This window comes from Dioscorea cayenensis, chromosome 14 (genome assembly GCF_009730915.1).
Source record: "Dioscorea cayenensis subsp. rotundata cultivar TDr96_F1 chromosome 14, TDr96_F1_v2_PseudoChromosome.rev07_lg8_w22 25.fasta, whole genome shotgun sequence".
Classification (NCBI taxonomy): domain Eukaryota; kingdom Viridiplantae; phylum Streptophyta; class Magnoliopsida; order Dioscoreales; family Dioscoreaceae; genus Dioscorea; species Dioscorea cayenensis.
This window is the reverse complement of record NC_052484.1, coordinates 1,142,582-1,164,092: the sequence shown is the minus strand read 5'-3', so window position 1 is coordinate 1,164,092 and position 21,511 is coordinate 1,142,582. Positions and strand designations below refer to the sequence as shown.

Below are 21,511 nucleotides of genomic sequence, written 5' to 3'. Positions count from 1 at the left end.
AAAATATCAGTTTTATGGTGAAGATTAGGCCCACTCTTGTATGCATATGACCACCTTTTCAATTAGTCGATGTAGGATTAAAAAGTCTATTACATAGCACCTCCATCAAAGCATGACACTCTCATGTGGTCCTAGCGCGCAACCAGCTTACTTAAGCTAACTGCCAAAACTGAACCGAGCTGCCAACGACCTGCGGGTCTATTAGTATATGGGTCACCGATAGAGTTCTCATCGAGTGGTGAGAGTTTAATTCTCAGCTGAGGGTATATTTTTGGAAGTTGTAAATAGTGGTTCCAGCGCCCACGTGAGCGCGGCCCCGTCCCCACTTGTTCCACCGAGACTTATGTACGTCCCTAGAGTCTCTAGTGGGTTCGCCCCGCTCCTCTTCCCCCCCCCAAAAAAAAACCCAACCGAACCTCACACTAACCGACTCATTGAAAGCACCATGTTGAGCACACAAAGATGGGATCGACATCTCAAAAAACACCAACCTTAACCCCTCGTTTGATTGGAGATTTTTTGAAAGAATAAAGGGAAGTTAGGAGGGGTGAAGGTTGTTTGGTTGGGGGAGTGAGGAAGAGGAGTTTGGATGGGTGTTTCACTCCTCCAAACTGGGGTCTTTTGAAGGAGTGAGATTATTAAAACAAAATTTAATGTTTAAATCTTTATGAAAAGACCAAAGTACCGTTTATCAATTTGAGAAATTACAATAATATCCTTTTAAAATCTAATTTCATAATAATAATAATAATTATTTGTCTTATTTTTTAATGTGTCAATTGAAGATTAATAATAATATTTTTTAAAAATAATAATAATAACATTCTTATGATAAACAAATATAAAAAATTGAGTTATATAAATTATATTATTACTAATATTAATTTTAATCTTAATATTAACAAATTTATACAAAATAATCTTTTAGATATGTATAAAAAAAGTATTATGATCAATTTTATATAAAAGGACAAATTAATAAAATACACATCAGATCTTTCCTTACTCCTCACTCATTCTTCTAATCAAACAAAAAAAATAGATTACCCCTCCACACCCCTCCATTGAACCAAACATAAATTTTTTTCAAACCATCCATACTCCTCCCCTCCTTACTCCCCATCACCCCTCCCTCCCTCCTCCCGAACCAAACGAAGCCTAAGATGATCGTTAGCCCTCGCCCTTATATGCACAGGGGTAGACAAGTTTCACTCAATAACACTTCACCTAGTAGGACTACTCTCAACAAAAGCACCATTTTTGCACACACAAGAGTGGGATTCACATCCCAAAAGACCAATCCAATGGTGAGTTTGGAGATTTTCCAGATCAATGATCCACCTATAAATTTCATATTTTGAAATTATAAAATTTTCTAAAATTTATTCATTATTTATTTAGTTATTTTAATTATTTCCGAACCACCCAATATTTGCTCAATTATTTAAAAAAATAAATAAATATTTTATATTTAATTGTTTATTTATTTTATTATTACCACTACCTTATATACTTCATATTTTATTTTATTTTATTTTTTAGCCAAATTATTGCTTATTACTATTTATTTGTTTAGTTTTGTATTTATTTATTTATCATTCATCTATTTATTAAAAGGTTAATTCGGTGCCAAGTCTTCATAAGGAGTGTTTACTACTGCTTTTGGCTGGCTTAGAGCTTGTGCTAAAATGCATGATGAGATATATTCATGTGTATGTAATAAATAGAAATATTAGAAACAGTCAGTCCATAATATATTTATTCAATCTCACAAGTCTTCTGATCATAGTTTAAGTCCAGATGGACTACGTTTGATCTTAACTGTTTGATAGTATAAGTGATAGAATAGAGTTTTACATTGTAACTCCAAGGCAAGCATATATACAGTTCTGAATCTGATATATATATATATATATACACTTCATTGAGCTGCAGAGCTGCATCTCAACTCCTTCCTAGACTCCATCTGTCATACAAGAAACTATCAAAATGAGTGCTGGCTCCAAATGGGTAAAATATTGGTGCGTATGTGTGTGTAAATGGGTTGCAACCGAACCGAGCCGAGATTTGAACCTAGCCTAAGCTCGAGCTAAGCCTACTTCAAACATCATTTGTCAGGCTCAAGCTCAGCTAGGGGTGTAATCGATCGAGTTCGAGCCGAGCAGTAGCGAGCTCGAGCTCGAGCTCGACTGAAAATTCGGTACTCGATACTCGGCTCGAGCTCGATCGAGTATTTATTTTATAGCTCGAGCTCGAGCTCGACTCGGTACATAAATCGAGCTACTCGAGCTCGCTCGATTAAGCTCAAAAAAGCTGAAAATAACCATAAACATTATGCTCGAGCTCGAAAGTTTTTCCCCTTGATTTTTATCAAATAAATCTAATATTATATATATACATACATACTCGATTAGGCTCGCGAGCACTCGAGCCAAGTATCATAATACTCGAACTCGGCTCGCTCGACTACTCGAGCTACTCGAGCTCGGCTCGACTGTGACCGAGCCGAGTTCGAGTTTTCACCGAGTCGAGCCCGAGTAGCTTACGAGTAGAGGTGTATCATTTACACCCCTAGGCTCAGCTCACCTAACTACAGTATTATAACTATGATATACAGAAACATAGCTACAATAGTGAATTAAAAACATTTAAATTGCTACGAAAGCTGTTCACTAGCCTTAATAAACCGAGAAGTTTGAGGCTCAAGCTCGATTGATTAACTAATCAGGCTAGTCAGGCTCAAGCTTGGCTCATTTGCTTAATAAGCATGTTTTTTTTTTCAAACTGAGCTCTGAGTACCTCGAGAGCGATCGACTTGGTTCATTTGCAGCCATAGTGTGTGTGTGTGTAACGCTGATTTTCCACATAAATGATCATCCACCACCATAGGTTTATTTTGAAAAGCCACTCTATCAAGATTGTTTAACAAAAAAACCTTTGGCCAACAATACTACCAAAACATGCAAAATTTCCTTAACTAAACAATATTAAGAAAAGGGAAAATAATATTGACTATTCTCAAGCCAATCAGCAGTGTATTCCATCAGCTAAACCACTAAATTGGCATCAAATGGATATCAATGTTGAAGATAATTGCGAGTACGAAGTAAGGGGATGATCAGAGGATGATGGTGTATCCCATGATGAAAGGTTTGCACAAAGACAAATGTAGATCCTTCAGAATAATATAACTGCAACACAAGATGGAGACTCTTGAGAACGACAAATACAATAAAAATAAACTGAAATCGACATAACATAGTCAATTAAAAGACAAATGCCTTTTATTACACCTTCAAAAACATTTGAAATATGGAGAACTGAGACATGATATTAGAGGATAATATTCACTAGCGACAGAAAATAGTAGATGGAAGCAGACTTCAAATAAAAAATTCAGAGTAGAACAATGGAAAACACCAGAATTATTGATCAGAGCATTGAACAATAAGAACTAACAAATATGCGCAAAAGAACTAATTCAACTAGACAATCATTGACTTTAAAACTAAAGAAAAAAATCACAATTACGCTGAATGATAAAGCAAACAATTACCCGAAAATGTACTTGACATTATACTTGTCCATACCTGGGCCTATATTTTACTTCGAATCCCACCTGCTGGATTTACTGATGGCTCATTAATTGATGCGGCATTCTGGGTCTTTGCCTCCAATGGAAGCATGTTTAAAGAGATTTTCCGCAGATAATCAGCCTGATAAAAAAAAGAAAGTTAAGAATTTATCTGTACAATGTTTTGGTTCAAAGTGTTTCACAGTATTTATGCAATTGAATCGCAAAGGTGGGCTTTTTTTCCCTATTTGCAATAATTGATTGCAAAGTTTGATACCAATGATTAAACTGCAGGAAGATAACCACAAAACTTTGAAAGAGAAGCCCACAGACCTGACTCGTTGCACTGGTGTAAATTTTTTCCTCAAATCTCACAGCAATTTTCTTAAGTTCAATCAATCTGACCAGCAAATGCCTCTCCAAAGTTTCCGTTCTGCATAGGGAAACAAATTAGTGGAGAAAAGTAAATAATTACAATGCCATGCAGGATCAATATGAGATAAGCTTAGAGGTAATATGAGACCAACAGGATATAAATTTTCAAAAGTTGACTTTGATATGGCAACAAATAACTTCTGAAGGACAACGAAATAACAACAAATAGCCTTGTAATCACCTGCTATGCCAATCTCAATATCAAAGTTATTAAATGTGTCCCGCCACCACTTAACAGGCAATAAAGATCATACTATTAATCAAGCTAAAGAAAAGGCAAAGGAAAATATCAGAGCATACAACATCACACAAATAGACCTAATTCTTTCCACTTATGTACAAGTTGCCTCAGATGATAGAAAAGAGGACAAAGTAACAGGCTTTCAGGGTAACTTAACAATAACAAGGAAAAACACAAGACTTAAATAAACCTTACAAATGGGAAAGGCACTAAATCAATCATAAATAAATCTTCAAGGTTTAGAGATATCTGCAAAAAAATATCATCTTTTATCAAATCAGTGAATCATTGAACCTTTTACCAATGTTCACCACTACAGAATCCAAATATTAGAACGCATTGAATACAATGCCAAAAATTATCAAACAAAAAAAAAAAAAAAAATTTCATTTTTAGCTACTTCTCATGTCCACTAAACCAAATCAAGGAACCCTACAAACACAATCTCACAAAGATAATCCCAAATTAAATCAGCATCACCACATCATTCAAACCAAGGTTGTCACAGGCGCAAGGCGCATCTAGGCACAAAGGGGTCCTGGGCCTAGGCGCAAGGCACAGGCGCGCGCCCGATTAACACTAGACGCACTAGTTTCCACTAAAGAAAATTGAAAAATTAGAAATATTTGTACTAAAGATTAATTTGTATTAAAGTTTTAAAATGTTCTAAAGATTAATATCATAGAAGATGATCAGACATTAGAAAGAAACGTACATAAAAACATGAAAAATAATCTTCAAATGTATAATACAAAATGCAATAATATGATATAATGCATGTATATAGTCCAAATCCTAACTTGTATAATAAAATCTAGATTTTAGTGACTATCATCAAAATCATCAAATCCATCATCATCCAACATCATCAATTTCCTCTTCAAATTTATCATTCTCTTCATCTAAATAGTGGATTAGCCCGAAGAGGAGAGATGAGGTCTTGATTCTACTTGATTGGTTGTGTGTTAATCACCCTAATTTTAAACGGCTCTGATTGTATGTTGGCCTCTTTTATTTTTAATCATCAAAGATGATATACAAATTTTGCATTTTTTTCACATTTTATTTTTATATTTAAAAATTACTATTATTTCAAAATTTTAATAAAATAAATCTAATATACAAATTTTAGTAATTTAAAAAAAATTTGAATTGATAATGAGGCCTAACATATATACATATATGTTATATAATGTACCATATATGCTAGAGTGAAACAACAAAGTTTTTTTTTATAAACAATAGTTTAGTTGTTTGTAGTGAGGAGGATCAATTTGACGATATTTTAAAAAAAAATACAAACTTGAGATGTATTCTTATAAGTAGAATTATTGAAAATCCCATATATTTTCTATCGGTAATAACAAAATTTTAAATTATATTTTATATTTTTTTAATATGTGTATTCAAATTTTGGTTATATTAGCACATTGTTCTTCATTTAAAATAATTATTTTGTTAGATTATTTCCTGGTTCCGTCTCTGCCCATGGCCCTCGGAGATGTGCGATTTAAAACCTACTCACATCTTAGGAAACTAGCCCTCGTGTGTGTATATATATATATATATATATATATATGGCTACTCACATCCCTAAGAAACTTGCCCGTATATAATATATATATATGGCTACACACATCCCTAGAAAAGTTGCCCCTATATATATATATATATATATATATATGGTAAATAGAAATATTACAAGCAGACAATCCATAATATATTTATTTTATCTTACAAGTCTTCTGATCATAGTTGAAGTTTTCCAGATGGAATATGTTTGAACTTAACAATCTGATGGTATAACTGATAGAATAGAGTTTACTCTGTATGCAACTCCAAGGCAAGCATACAGTTTTGATATATAGGTCCTTGAGCTGCAGACCGGGCGTCTTACCTCCTTCCCAGACTCCATCTGCCATAGAAGAAATTGTCAAAAATGGGTAAAATATGGTGTGTGTGTGTGTGCGCGCAAACGGGCTGCAATCAAACTAAGCCGAGATTTGAACCTAGCTCAACCTCGAGCTAAGCCTAGGATAAGTTTTTTAGCAGGTCACTAAACTTTGACTCATTTTCACTTTAATCATCAAACTTCAATTTATATCAATTTAGTCACTCAACTTTAATCTGATTTCAACTAGCAATAAATCAAGGATTTCAAACTCAAATTGATAACATGGCTGTCTGAAAATTCAAGTCAATCCTTCCCATGACACACTATTAAGTATATTAGAGGTGCCCATGTCATCAAAAAAGAACCACATCATTCATTTGGGGGCAAAAATCCCTTGATTTATTACCCAGTGCAATCAAATTAATGTTGAGTGATCAAATTGATGCAAATTAAAGTTCAGTAATCAAAATGAAAACGAGCCAAAGTTTACTGACATGCTAAAAAATTTACCCGCTAAGCCTACTTCAAACTTCATTTGTCAGGCTCAAGCTCAGCTCACTTAACTACAGTATTATAACAACTGTATACAGTAATATAGCTACATTAGTGAATTAAAAAACATTTAAATTGCTACGGTAATTAATACTACAATAACAAGCTGTTCACTAGCTTTAATAAGCTGTGCAGTTTGAGGCTTGAGCCCGATCGATTAACTATTCAAGCTTGAAAGTTAGGCTCGAGCTAGGCTCATTTACTTAATGAACATGCTTTTTTTAAAAACCGAGCTCCAAGTAGCTCACGAGCAACTTGGTTCATTTGCAACCATAGTCTGTGTGTCTAAAGCTGATTTTCCACATAATTGATCATTCCCTCATCATAGGTTTATTTTAAAAAGTCACTCTGTCAAGATTGTTTAACAAAAAACCTTTGGCCAACAATACTATCAAAATATGCAAAATTCCCTTAACTAAACAATATTAAGAAAAAGGAAAACAGTTCATTTCTAATGAAAACATAAAAACAATAATATTGACTATTCAGTCTATTCTCAAGCCAATCAGCAGTGTATTCCATCAGCTAAAACACTAAATTGGCATCAAACGGATATCAATGTTGAAGATAATTGTGAGTACGAAGTAAGGGGATGATCAGAGGATGATGGAAAGGTCTGCACAAAGAGAAGTGTGAATCCTTCATAATAATATAACTGTAAGACAAGAAGGAGACTCTTGAGAACAACAAATGCAATAAAAATAAACTGAAATCGACATAACATAGTCAATTAAAAGACAAAGGCTTTCTATTACACCTTAAAAAACATTTGAAACTTGGAGAATTGTGATATGATATCAGAGGAAGATATTGACAGGCGAGATGAGACAGCAAGGAATGGAGTAAAGCAGATGAAAGTAATAGAAGAAAGAAGTGTTATCACAGAAAATAGTAGATGGAAGCAGACTTCAAATAAAAAATTCACAGAGTAGAACAATGGAAAACACCAGAATTATTGAACAGAGCATTGAACAATAAGTACAAACAATTATGCACAAAAAGAACAGAAATTATTCAACTAGACAATTATTGAGTTTCAAACTATAGAAATAATTCACAATAATGTTGAATGATAAAACAAATAAATACCCAAAGTGTACTTGACATTATACTAGTCCATACCTGGGTCTATATTTCACTTCAATTCCCACCCGCTGGATTTAGTGATGGTGGACTAATTGACGCAGAGGTCTTCGTCTCCATTGAAATCATTTTTAAAGAGATTTTCCGCAAATAATCAGACTGTTAAATAAAAAAAAGTTCAGATTTATCTTGTACAAACTTTTGGTTCCAAGTTTTCACACTACTACAAAGAGTTGCAAATGAGGAATTTTTATCTTTTTGCAATAAATAATATTGATTGCACATTTTGATGGCAATGGTTAAACTGCAGACAGATAACAACAAAACTTTGAAAGCAAAGTCAACAGACCTGACTAGTAGCAGCAATGTAAATTCTATCCTCAAATCTCACTGCAATTTTTTCAAGTTCGGCAGATCCCTCGGGTACAGAGATTGGCAAGTGCTTTGCTAAAGTTTCCGTTCTGTGAAGAGCCAAAAGGGAGAAAATAAATAATTAAAATACCATAAAGGATCAATATGACATGTAAAAATTATCAATAGAAAAGCTCAGAAGCAATATGAGAATAGAGGAGCTAAATTTCTTTAAATTTGAATTCAGTCTGGCAAACAAATAACTTCCAAGGAAGACAAAATATCAAATTGCTACTAATCAAGATAAAGAAGAAGGAAACAAAAACATCAGAGCATATTGAACGCAACATTAAGACCTAATTCTTTCCACTCATGCACAAGTTCACTGAGATGATAGAAAAGAGAACAAAAAATTAGCAGGCTTTCAAGGTCACATAATGATAACAAGGAAAAACACAAGACCTAAATCAGCCTTACAAATTCAAAAGGCACTAAATTAATCATAAACAAATCTTCAGCGTTTAGAGGTCTCTGCAAAAATATCATTTTTTTATCAGATCAGTGAAAGATTGAACCATGATCAATGTTCATTGCTAAAGAATCCAAACATTAGAACCCATTAAATACATTTGTAGAATATTTTTTTATATAGCATAATCTCGCTCCAAAAGGCTCAGCATCACATCATCCAAACAAATGAATCCTATAGACACAATCCCACAAAGATTAAATTTCCATTACTAGCTACCTCGATCCTTTCATACACAGCACCATAAACACAATTGATCAGAATTTCAATTTTTAGCTACTCTTAATACAATTTAACAAACACTAACCAGAAAATCATCAAAAAGGGAATAGCACAATTTCTCAAAATTCCAATTTTTAGCTATTTTTCCGAATCCAAAAACCTCCATCCAAACACAAAGCACCACAAAATCAACACAAAGGGAATCACCCAATTTCTCAAAATTTCAATTTTTAGCTACTTTTAATACAATTCAACAAACACTAATCATGAAATCCTACCCAAAAAAAAAAAATCATGAAGATCAAACATCCATCTAAAAAATAAAAAGATCTAAAAAAAGGAAACGGAAAAGGAGAAAGCATATCCTTACATCTTGTTCACGATCCGTCGCCGAGCATCCGGGTGTAGCTGTGACCTCCAGTCACCACCCGCCGGCGGGACCCCGCCGGCGTCTCCTTGCTCCACCAGCCTCCTGCCAACCATCTTCGAGAGGATGAGAATGTATAACCTACAACTACTACTACTCAACGTGTTGATGTGTTAATAAATAGTGAATTTTTTTTATTTTTTATTTTTTTGTCCCTTTTTTAAAAAAAATATATAAAAATCATTTATTAAAATTTATCTGACGTGGATGCGAACTTGTCATCCATATCCTCAACTACACCATTATTTTTATATAAAGTTATAAACTTTAAATTTAAACTTTAAAAAATCCTTAAATTTTTTTAAAAAAAAATTAAAAAAATTATAAAACTATACCTATAAATCTAAAACTTAAACCTTTAAATAATAAATACTAAACTCTAAAATCCTAAGCCCCTAAATCCTAAATCCTATGGTAGGAGTTTGTGATTTTCAGTTTAGGATTAAGTGAGGGAGTTTTCGGTTTAAATGTTTAAATTTAGGATTTAGATAATAAAAAGAAATTAAATTTTTTTTTTAAAAAAAAGAAGAGATAACGATAGAATGATGTGGATACTGACATGGATGCTAACCTAACATCCATGTCACTCGAGAAACCTATTTGGAAAATCCATTACGAGATCAAAATACCCCTCTGTTTTAAGCAGAAAGAAAATATCATATATTAAATATCAAAAATAAATATTATTAGTGCAACCGCACTATTATTGGCATGATTTGACACATAGTCAAGATGATGTGGCAATCTATGTGACATGGCAAAATTGATGACATGGAGAGTATGGTGACATAGCAAGGAGTCTTGGCTTGCAATGCAAGACATCTTGAAGATCTTGGTGGAGTTATTCAAGACCATATTTAGGAGATGTGATTGAAAATTAAATATGGAATGAAGATTAATTGAAGATTTGATTTGAAGAATCCTTGATAAAGATTGATTGAAGTCTATTATTGGGAAGATTTGAGAACCAAACTTTGGTGAATTGAAGATCAAGTTTGGAGAACCTTTGAAGACCAAATTTAGGTGGATTGAAGACTAAGTTTGGCAAGTTTCATGGAAGACGCACTAGCGACGTCGCCCCTGCGAGGGACTGCGTGATGAGAAACCGAGGAGGTAGGCTAGTTCTGCAGATCGGGATCGGGAGATTTGGGCTGCATCGACTCGGACCAAGAATGACCGGGAGGTTGATGGGTCTTGAGGTCGTCGCATAGCGTAACCGAAAACTCGATCAAGTCGTGATCAGGGGTCATGTTGCAATTCATGTTATAACATGAGTTCGCAATGACTAATTTCAGCGAGGTTTTTAAATTAGTAGCCGCGGAGATTCTAAAAGAGGTATGTGCTATATTTGGGACGTTGAGGCGTCTATATACGCTACCTTGCTCGTAGATTGTAGTGTGTCTCTTGGAGAAGAGTGGACGAGCACTAGACAATCTAGGGAGGGTAGTGGTCTTTATTGTTTGAGAGTGTGAGTGACAAGTGTTTGTACTCATGTATTTTTACCTCTTTTAGTGGATTGTTTATCTCCGGGCTTGGCCCCCCAGACGTAGGCGAGTGGACGCCGAACTAGGTTACCAATTTTGTGTGTCTCTCTCTTGTTTTGTTTGTGTGAACTTTCTTTGATGATTTGTGATCTATGAGTGATTGAGTGTTCCCTAAAACCCACAAACCACACCGGCGGAACTAACAAATATTAAACTAAAAAATAATATATTAAGTGAAAACTTATGTGGTTATACATAAACACGCGATGAAACTTTCAGGAACTATAAATAATTTTCCCATTTATAAATATCAACTTAATATCCTAAATGAAATAAAAAAAACCATGTTAAAATAGTCTAATATACTTTAAAATACAAATTCAAATAAAAAAATAAATTAATAATAAAAAAAGATTTTATGTATGCCCCTCTTTTATTTAAATATATAACCGGATGGATCCAATTTGACCAGGCGGACTCAACTGATTCATTGGGTACTCATTTGGGTCAACTGAGTCAATTTTTTGCGCATGGTTTTTATATGCTAATGACATGATGAGTCTAATTGAACTGGGTTAAACTGGTTGAGTCAAATCGATTTTCAAAATATTATTTTTAAGATAAATGATTAATATTCATGTATATAATAGTAAATTATGTTTAATAATAATTAATTTTTTTATTTATAAAATATTTTAAATATTATTATTTATTTTTAATTATTATAATTAATTTTTTAAAATTTAAAATAATTCTTAAGAAATATTTTTCATATCATTATTCATTTTAATTATTATAGACAAAAGAGCTAAGATCACAAAGGTTAATAAATAATAACAAATAACAATGTTATTATTTTCGTATTTTTACTTCATGTTGTATTTTTTTCTATTCCTCAATTCTGGTGAGAGGATTTATATTTTCTGTTGTTCTTTTTTTTAATAAAGTTATGATTTATCCATATTTATTTTAAAAAAACAAATAATAATGTTAGTTTAATAATTATTTATAAGAAAAGCTAAATAGACATAAATATTCATCAAAGCCTCCTTTGATTTTGCTTTACATTTTTCCCCGTTCTACATCAACATTAATTACTAACAACCGATCAAATATTAATAAAAAAAATAAAATAAAAGATACATACAAAAGAGAGAACACAAACTGATTAACACTCTCTCAACATTCATATGAATTCAGACTCTGGTGATGTGCTGAACACTGGCTTGTCCTTCCCAGCCACATTGCTCACAACACTAGCACTGCTACTCTTCCTCCTCGGCTTTGCCTCACCCAGCATTGTCAGTACATCCCTCATCGAAGGCCGGTCTTTCGGCAACCTCGCCGAACAAAGCACGGCAATACGTAGCACGAGCATCATTTCCTCTTGTACATGCTTGCATTGGCCGCCGACACTCTGGTCGAGCACGTCCTCGACTTCCCGCTTGCTCAACTTCTCCCTTACCCATCCAACAATGTCCTGACCCTCCCCGAACTCCGGCTCCACCGGTCTTTTTCCAGTCACCAACTCCATCAACACAACACCAAAACTATATATATCACTTTTCTGATCAACCTTCAGAGTGTATCCATATTCTGTGAACCAAACAACTCAATCAGTATCAGGCATTTCATCGAACACTTTTGCCCAAACAAGTAAAGTTACCTGGAGCAATGTAGCCGTAGGAACCTGCGATGACGGACACGGTCTCGTTCTTCCTGAGAAGCATTTTTGCAAGGCCGAAGTCGGCAATTCTCGCATCGAGGTTGGTGTCCAAGAGAATGTTGTTCGACTTAACATCACGGTGGATTACTGGAGGGTGGCAATCATGGTGGAGATAAGCCATGCCTTGGGCAATGCCAGTGGCGATATTGTATCGCGACACCCAATCGACAAGCAACCGCCCGGCCAGCTTCCCATGTAATGCTTCCCACAAGCTCCCATTCGGCATGTACTCGTAGATGAACATAGTTTCACTATCGTTGTGAAGGTAGCCAAGTAATCGGACTATGTTACGGTGGCGTAAACGTCCGAGGAGGTTCACCTCCCCGGCAATGTCGCCAACATCATTTACATCGCCACCATCTCTGCTTCGCCAGAGCTTCTTTACGGCCACCACAGCATGGTGACGGGGCATGTCGGCCTTGTAGACAATGCCAGTTGCTCCCATCCCAAGCACATTTGCTTCTTTGATGCACGCAAGCACATCACTGCTTGTGAAACTCACTCGTTGAAAGTGCCGTCAACCGCCACGGCCACGCGCTGTTCTCTTCATCAAACCGGTCTTCACAACAACCGCCGTCGACATACCAATATCTATATAATCTTCTTGCTACAAGAAACATGATGCCTATGGCGATCACCACGGAGACTCCGATCACCCACCCGGCGACAATGTGCTTGATGTGGTACCCCTTCTTGCTGCCTGTGGCAGGATATGTGGAACCTGCATTGCATGGAGGTAGAACACCACCGCACAAGCCTACGTTTCCGGCGAGATCATCGGGGTTTATGGTTCTCAGCATCCCATTCTCCGGCACTGGTCCGGTGAGCTTGTTGTAGGACAAATTCAAAGTTTCGAGTGCCGGTGAGCTGCCGAACTTCTTCGGGATCGTGCCAGTAAGGAGGTTGTTGGAGAGGTCTAGGATGGCCAATGTTGTCATCATTGCAATCACTGGAGGGATATCTCCGGTAAACGCATTGCTTCTCAAATTAAGACTCACTAGTCGCTCACAAGACGCCAAGCTCGCCGGAATATCCCCGGAGAGCTTGTTGTTTGAGAGATCGAGCGCTGACAGCGAAGGACAGTCTTGAAACTGGTCAGGGATTCCTCCGGTGAGCTCATTGTCGGAGGCCATGAAGGTCTGCAGAGTTGATATTGATAAAATGTTTGAAGGCAATGGGAGCTGAAGATGATTGTGAGAGAGATCAATGAACGAGAGTGATGTCGATAAGGTGATGTCAGCAGGGATCTCTCCGGTGAGCTCATTTCCGGCGAGCTCAAGCCTTTGAAGCTTAGGCAGCTTTCCGAAGCCCACTGGTACAGTTCCATTGAGCCTGTTGTTCTGAATTCTCACACGTACTAATGACATGCATTGTGTTAAGCTTGCCGGAATCTCGCCGGAGAAGCCATTGTTGAAGAGGATAAGCTTGGTGAGATTGCCACCTTTGCATATACTATCAGGGATCAAGCCGGAGAATGAGTTTGAAGAAACATCAAGCCATTGGAGTGGTGAGTTGCGGCCGAGGTTCGTCGGTAATGGCCCAGTGAAAGAGTTGTTCCATAGCTCCAAGATTTCCAATTGTGTGAGATCTCCAATTGCTGATGGCACTTGACCTTTGAGGTTGTTGCACATGAGATTGAGGAGTTGGAGATTGCTCAGTTGTGCAATCTCCGCCGGTATCTCGCCGGAGATTTGATTGTCGGAGAGATCTAACAATGTGAGCGATGAGATGTTGCCGATTTCCTTTGGTATCTCACCTTCAAGATTGTTTTTAAACAAGAACAATGTGGTGAGCATTGGAAGACGGCCAAGGGAGCTCGGTATCGATCCGTTGAGGTTACCAACAGCCATGTCGAGGTACTTGAGGCTAGTGAGGCCTCCGAGTTCCGGTGGGAGGTTTCCTTCAAACTCATTGTATCCAATGATGAGCTTCTCCAATGAAGATAGCTGGCCGAGCTCTGCGGGTAGTACTCCAGTGAGGTTGTTGCCGGAAAGTCCCAAGAACTTGAGCTTCTTCAAGTTCTTATAAGAACTTGGGATTGAACCTTGGAAGAAACTTCCCCGGAGATCGAGGATTTCAAGAGTGGTCGCATTGCTGATATCCTCCGGTAGGCGGCCTACAAAGTTGTTACCGGATGCGTTGAGGAGTGTCAGTGCCGGAGATGCGCCCAGACCAACAGGAAACTCTCCGATCAAGAAGTTTTCACTAATGTCAAACACCTTAAGCATTGTGAGATTGCCGAAGAACTTCGGGAGTGAGGAAGAGAATGCATTACAACATAAGTTAAGGTATGAGAGGCTAGCGAGTTGCTGCAAGCCTCCGGCGGAGATGACACCGCTGAGGTTCATATGCGAGAGGTTGAGACTCTCGACAGAGCCAGCAGCATTACATTGAATGCCTGTCCAATTGCAATGTGGGGACGGAGTTTTCCAATCCCCAAGTGTGTCTAAGGGATCGAAAAAGTCCGACTTGATTGAAAGCAACGCCGAGACCTCATCGTCTCCAGCCCGGACACGGTAGACGATAAACAAGAAGAAGAAGAGAAGCAAAGTGGTCCTCATTTCGCTCCTCCCCTGTTCTATACTTGAGCCATTTCTATATATTTTTTTGGGAGGCTTGTTTGGAAGAAATGGAGGGAGAACTTATATGAAGATAGAGGAATATAAATTAGCAGATGTAAGGATCAAGAGAAATATGAATAGGATTAGTTTAAAGGTTTGTTAGCTCGTGAGATCTTGGGTTCTGAAACAGCTATTTGTCAGGGTGTAATGACAGGAAACTTTGGACATACACTGAGGGAAGTCTTTTGTATCATACTCGAAGTTTTCCGACATCAAACATGGATAGAATGTGTCTGCATTTCATCTTGGATGTATAAATTTATAATCTCTGGCTTCTAATTGAAGAGAGGAAAGTGCAGCAAGATTCTTTCAGAAAGTTCCTTTACAGTATGCAGTAAAAGTCTTTCTGGATCATATTTAAAGTTTTCTGACATCAAATATGCATGAAATGTGTCAGATTTTCATCTTGGAAGAACAAATTTACAATCTTTAGTTTCTAATTGAAGTAAAGAAATGAAAAAAAGATTCTATCTGAAAGTTTCTTCACAGTCTGCAGTAAAAGTATTTTTTATCATAGAATCTGTTTGAACTTACAGTTTGATAGTACAAGAGGCCTATGATGATTGTGATCATGATTAAAGTAACTAAAACTAAACTCATGATGAAAACAAAGAGAATAATGAATTGTTTGATGTAGGAGAGTTAGTGAGCAAAGAACATGAACCTAAAGGCACATCATCTGGATTATTGTTCATCCCTAAGAATCTTTGCATGTTATTGAGTTTGCACTCCAACTAAGAAAGACAACATGTCTCAACTTCTATATTCCAAAGAAAAGATTTTTCAAACTAATTAAGCATCCATAACCATTCATGGAAAGGCAATTGTTAAAGAGATGACAATGGTTTTCATACATCTGCAATCATGGAGATACAGCACTGCTCACATGCAAACATGTTACTAAGTTAATATTATAAGCATGGAAGAGTTCATTAAGATAAAGGACTTGCACTGTGGGAGAAGATGGAGGCCATGTGAAGTAAGGTCTCCACCAACTTGAGAAAGAGCTCATCTCCATGATTGAGCATGAACACCATTACTTATCTTCAGACATTTTATAGAAAAAAAATATTAAAATGGATGTTTATGATCACTTTTTGGTATTTAATCATTTCCATTTCGATGAACAGAGTTCTATGGTTGACTTCATCCAAGTAAAACCATGTTGTTCAGAATCATAATAATTCACACATTTGGTAAGTAAAAGGTACTGTCTTCATCTTTAAAGAAGTATATAACTGCAGCAAATTATCAGTGCGTCGGTTTAAATGCATACCAACATGATATTGATTAATAAAACATATTTTTTAAAGCTAGCATAAGGCGAAAGCAACTAAAACATCGGAGTTTAACTGATTAATTTAGTATTTAGCAAATCATGAACTATAGATGACCACTAGTAGAGGACCTCTGTCTAGACTGTCTAGTTATAAACAATGAGTAGCAGAGATAAAGAATAAACATAATAAAAAGTAATGAAAGTTCCATTAAAAGATAGCTAAATTCTTGATGTACCTAGCAACAAGCAAAGGTTAACCACATGAGTTTATGTAACACAAATTTCTGCAAAACAAATCTAAAATTAAAGTTTTGAGTTTAAGATGAACAAATGTTGCGCATGTACTTCAAAAAGCTAATACATTTAATTCATTTGGTAAATGTTTGGATCCATAAAACCGATTTATTATCAGGAGTTGGCTCAGCGTGACGAGGAATTAGATCCATAAAATAGATTCCCAAAGCTTTCAGAAAAAAAAAAGAGAGCAAGGTTTAACTAATTATTGTATGTCTCAGAAGCCTCAGTGTGGCTTTGTACTTTCATACCCACTGTTTGAACTTAAAGCAATCATGAACTAAAGATGAGAAACCAATAAACGAAATGAATATAAGAGGCAAAGCATAAAGATTATAAGAAATACAATAAATAATAATCAAGTCCTCTGCACTGAAGAGGTAATCAATGATAATAATTTCCCCGCCGCGTGCAAAAGAACAATGAATATCAATGCTTTTTTGGGAAGCTATCTATTTAATTGTTTTGTCTGAATATGTCTTACCTCTTGTTGAAGGACAGGTAGTGTCATCAAATATTTTTACAGAGAACTGAAAATAAAAGAAAGTCTTGTACCTGGCAAAGAATGAAGAAAAGGAAACAGGTTAGATAAGAGTAATAGAGACCAAAATACATAAATTACTGCAATTACCGACATGAAATCAAGTAAGAAACAACTTTCTTCTTCTTTTAAAAAAATGTAAAACAAAGGCAGAAACAGGCCATCAAATCCTTAATATTGCAAATAACTCTTCTATATTTCCACTCAGTCACAAAACAACATATTTTAGAAGACAACTACACATCTCATTTGCCAAGGCTTCAATCAAATGAATAAAACAAAAGGATAGACTGACAATGATTTAGCATATGGCAATGGATGGAAGACCTATAGTATAGAAATAACTGTACATAAAACATAAAGATAACAGTGCTTAGCAACTGCATCTGAAACAAACTCATACACCTTAAAACTTTTAATTCGATATTTGATCATGTACGTCGTATTTGAATAAAAACTGGTATGAAGTAGCATATGGAAGAACTCAAGATCGATTCTTCTGTTCATTGTTCCAAGACTTCTTGGCAAATTCTGTAGATGAGCTACCAGATTCTCCATTCTTAGCCTCTTTTGGTTTCGAAAAGAATGGATCCCATTCATGTGCGCCGACAGTCCGCTGTCCTTCCTCTAATAGGGCATACTTCCAACTGTTTTCCTCGATAAAATCTTTATCTTCATCACCAGCAATGATATCCTTTCTCAAAGTTGTGACCTTGTCTATGATTGCTTGTACAGATACATCAAATGCATCTTGCAGAGTCTCCAATTTAGACCTGGGGTCAGCATATATCAATCTCGGTATCAAGCTAATCACAGTTTCCCTCATGGTCTTCACAGTATCAGGAGAAATTTGTTTCAATCTTTCCTCTATAAGAACATTCTTCTTGCGAATGTCATCCTCAGGAATAAAAACTGAGTAACTTGAATAATTCTTCGGCAAATGCCAAGTATATTGTGTATACCCCGAGCCAGGATGGAAGAAAACAGGTATGCAACCTGCCAACATTGAATCAAAAGCAGATCTCCTTGTATAAGAGTCCCCTTGCGGTTGCAAGCAGAACAAAGAACTCTGAAACATCTGCATGATACTGCTCGGAGAATGACACTTACTCTCCCCAAAATCACACTCCAACAATTTACACACACTGGACTGCTTGCACTGATCAATCAGTTGTCCTCTGATAGATTTAGGATTATCAGGTCGCGGCGCACCAGCGAAAGAGAACAGCCACTTCCTTTCTAACTTTCTCATTCGATCTTGCCAAATGAAACACATCTTCATCTTTAGCTGGGTGGAAATAAGTAGGATATGGAATCGCATAATCATTTGCATTCCACGGGCTGGACTCCACAACAAGCATTGTCATATTTTTGGCTGCAGGCAGGAACAAAAACTTGTTCCCCCAATCTGATTCCAAATCAGTAAGTCTTCTAAAATCCCAAGTGATCCTTCCTCCAACCAAGAAATGATCCTTCCCACCCATCACATTCCACTCCGGCCTCTTCATAAGCCAATCTTGCAAGGCCAAAGAAGCTGAGTCCCTCACCGATATATTATACCCCCAGAGATACCTTGCTATGTCAAAACCAGCATAGAAAGGCACAAACACCGCTGCAGCAATGGATGAATCCTTTGTCAAACACTCATATTGTTTCATTCTATTGCTGAAAATCACATCAACCGTGAACTGATTGGTGGCATACCATCCTGTATTCGAGAAGACACCTTCAACATTCTCAAGTGGTGGACCAAGGCCAGCATTGGTTGTGAACTTGCAGAAGTTAGTCCATAGATTAAGCGACTTGCATTCTTTGAGCATATCTTCATTGAACTGCGATGGAAGGTCATGCACATAGATATATCTCCCGCCGCATTTATCACTCTTGTTATCAGCAGTCTTGAGGGCTCGTAAAAAAGGGTAGTTCTTTGCTTCCTGCTTTGCATTGGATTCCTCATGAGGCAATGGCTGGTAAGTAGGAAGACGTTCACTGTGGCTTTGGTCTTTGTACAAATGTTCAAACTTCGATGGAATGGGGTCTAAGGAGGTGCGCTCTGGTTGGATAGTGGTGGTACTCGAACTTAGGACGGTGAAATGGAAGTAGAAGATCAAGAACCAAAAGATGCCAGACAATGTGACAAGAATGCAAACCCGGGAGTTCTGCTGCTTGGCGTTGAACTTTTCCATCCCATCATGAGAATTAGACACCAGATTTCGTCTTCTCATCAGATTCTAACAAGAACGATGCTCTTAATTAGGAATTTTCCAATCAAACAGAGCAAATAAATAAGTATAGAGCCATTAATGAGATTCAATGAAAATGGTGATGAATTCCAACAATACCTCAATAAAAACCTAAATTATGATACAAAAACTTGAATTAGGAAAATCATAATGCTTTGTCTCTGCTGATAATTCATGAAATGGAGATTGTGTGTGCTCAAAATGCCATCTGACAAGAACAAAGCTCTCAATGAGGAATTTTCCAATCAAACAGAGCCATTAATTTGATCCATGTAGGCTAAAAATCATATCTTTAGATTGACAACAGTGATGAATTCCAATTATGCCTCCATGGAACCCTAAATTATGATACAGAAACTCAAATTAGGAAATTCATAGTGCTTCGTATCCACTAATGATTCATGAATTCCAAAATGGAAATTGGTGTACTCAAAACACCATCTAACAAGAACAATGCTATCAATGACAAATTTAAATAATCCAATCAAACAGAGCTAATTAATAAATATAGAACCATTAATGTGATTCATGTATGATCAAAATCTCTTATTTAGATTAAAAATAGTGATAAATTCCAACTATGCCTCAAAAAAGAACCCAAAATTATAATACAAAAACTCAAACTACAAAACCAGAGATTCATGAATTCAAATGGCATGAACTCAAAACACCATCTAATCTTCTAATATGCATAAAACTGAGATAAATCAAACTTGAACATGAATCCAAACGAGCCATTTTCTAACCTAACATCAGGAACATAGAAATCAGGGAAAAGGCACCACCTTTGGTGAGTAAACCAGAAGAAAATGTTCACATTTCCAAACCCTAAACACTTTAAAGACCACATCCATTTCAAAATCATAGAAAAACCAAAATCCTAAACCAAATTCAACCAAAAAAAAAGAATAAAAAAAAACCACATTAATCACACAAAATGGTTAAAAAACACAACTTTTTCAGAACAATCACTCCAAAAAAAAAAAAGGAATAAAAACAAAGAGCAATACCTAAAGAAAGCACAAAGATAAGATCGCTAGATTGAAAAAATGGTGAAAAAGACTTACAGAGAATCGGAAAGCGAGGATCTTTTCACGGAAATGGATTCCGAGTTTCCCGGAAAACAAAAGTGGAAGTCATATATATATATATATATTGGAAAAATACAAGCCAGCGCATGTTAGCATACAGTGCGCCGATGTTTCCCGTCGGTAGCCGGTAACACTAAACCGACAACGTAGGATTGTTAGCTGACGTGTCGGTTGATGTTTAAGGAAACATCGCCACGTGTCAGTTAATCAGATGAAGTGTTGCCTCGAGATGGAAAAGTTTCTTATATCTTGAGACAATCTTGCGGTGATGAAGATCCAACCATTGATGGAAATGCCACGTGGCAAATTATCCGGTGGCAAGCAAGTCAGGTGACATGTAGTATAAAACGGGAGCATATTTAATGTTGACACGTTGGAGGAAATCAATTAAGAGAAGGACGAATCACTGAATTTTTCTTCCATTTTTTTATTTTAAAATTTCAATTTTAATCAAATTTACTTTTAACGCAATTTTTTTTTTGAATTTTATGATTTTTAATTATTGTTATTATTTTTAAAAATAAATAAACCACAATTTATTTAAATAAAATTAAAAAATATATATATTGAGGGCTAGGCTTCTGACTCAGATGGAGCCCGAGTTGGATTCTGATCTGATGAAAGGCTAGGCTCCTGACTCTCAGTTTTAGGCGGAGTAGTAAACCTACACCGTCTCTTGTACCTCTGTCTCTTTTTTTCTGTTCGTATATAGTGGATGTTTTGGTTTAGTTGCTTGCTTAATGAATGTAGTTTATCTATTTTTTCAAAATAATAATAATAATTAAATTAAATTAAATTAAAAAAAAAATTATACAGAGAATACAAGATAATTAGTTGATATAAGATAGACGGACTGGATGCTTGAATCCACAAACTGTAAATGAATTGACAACTTAAAATTAAAAAATTAAAATCATTTTCTTT

The 21,511-nt window shown here is 36.0% G+C and overlaps 3 protein-coding genes across 3 annotated transcripts; all 3 read right to left on the bottom strand.

Annotated features, from left to right (window-relative positions):
• Window positions 1-5,929: 5,929 nt before the first annotated feature.
• Window positions 5,930-9,408, bottom strand: LOC120275758 (mediator of RNA polymerase II transcription subunit 15a-like). The gene is made up of 4 exons (XM_039282449.1): window positions 9,252-9,408; window positions 8,129-8,240; window positions 7,819-7,938; window positions 5,930-6,165 (listed from the first exon to the last, which is right to left on the bottom strand). The coding sequence occupies exons 1-3, from the start codon at window positions 9,362-9,364 to the stop codon at window positions 7,837-7,839; spliced, it is 327 nt and encodes a 108-aa protein (XP_039138383.1). The 5' UTR covers window positions 9,365-9,408; the 3' UTR covers window positions 5,930-6,165; window positions 7,819-7,836.
• Window positions 9,409-11,869: 2,461 nt separating this feature from the next.
• Window positions 11,870-15,293, bottom strand: LOC120275921 (MDIS1-interacting receptor like kinase 1-like). The gene is given in 3 exon segments (XM_039282653.1): window positions 11,870-12,388; window positions 12,459-13,029; window positions 13,031-15,293. Coding segments are annotated over 3 exon segments (3,030 nt in total). The 5' UTR covers window positions 15,080-15,293; the 3' UTR covers window positions 11,870-11,978.
• Window positions 15,294-17,424: 2,131 nt separating this feature from the next.
• Window positions 17,425-20,602, bottom strand: LOC120275922 (xyloglucan galactosyltransferase KATAMARI1 homolog). The gene is given in 3 exon segments (XM_039282654.1): window positions 17,425-18,523; window positions 18,525-19,484; window positions 20,564-20,602. Coding segments are annotated over 2 exon segments (1,740 nt in total). The 5' UTR covers window positions 19,479-19,484; window positions 20,564-20,602; the 3' UTR covers window positions 17,425-17,737.
• Between the last annotated feature and the right edge of the window lie 909 nt (window positions 20,603-21,511).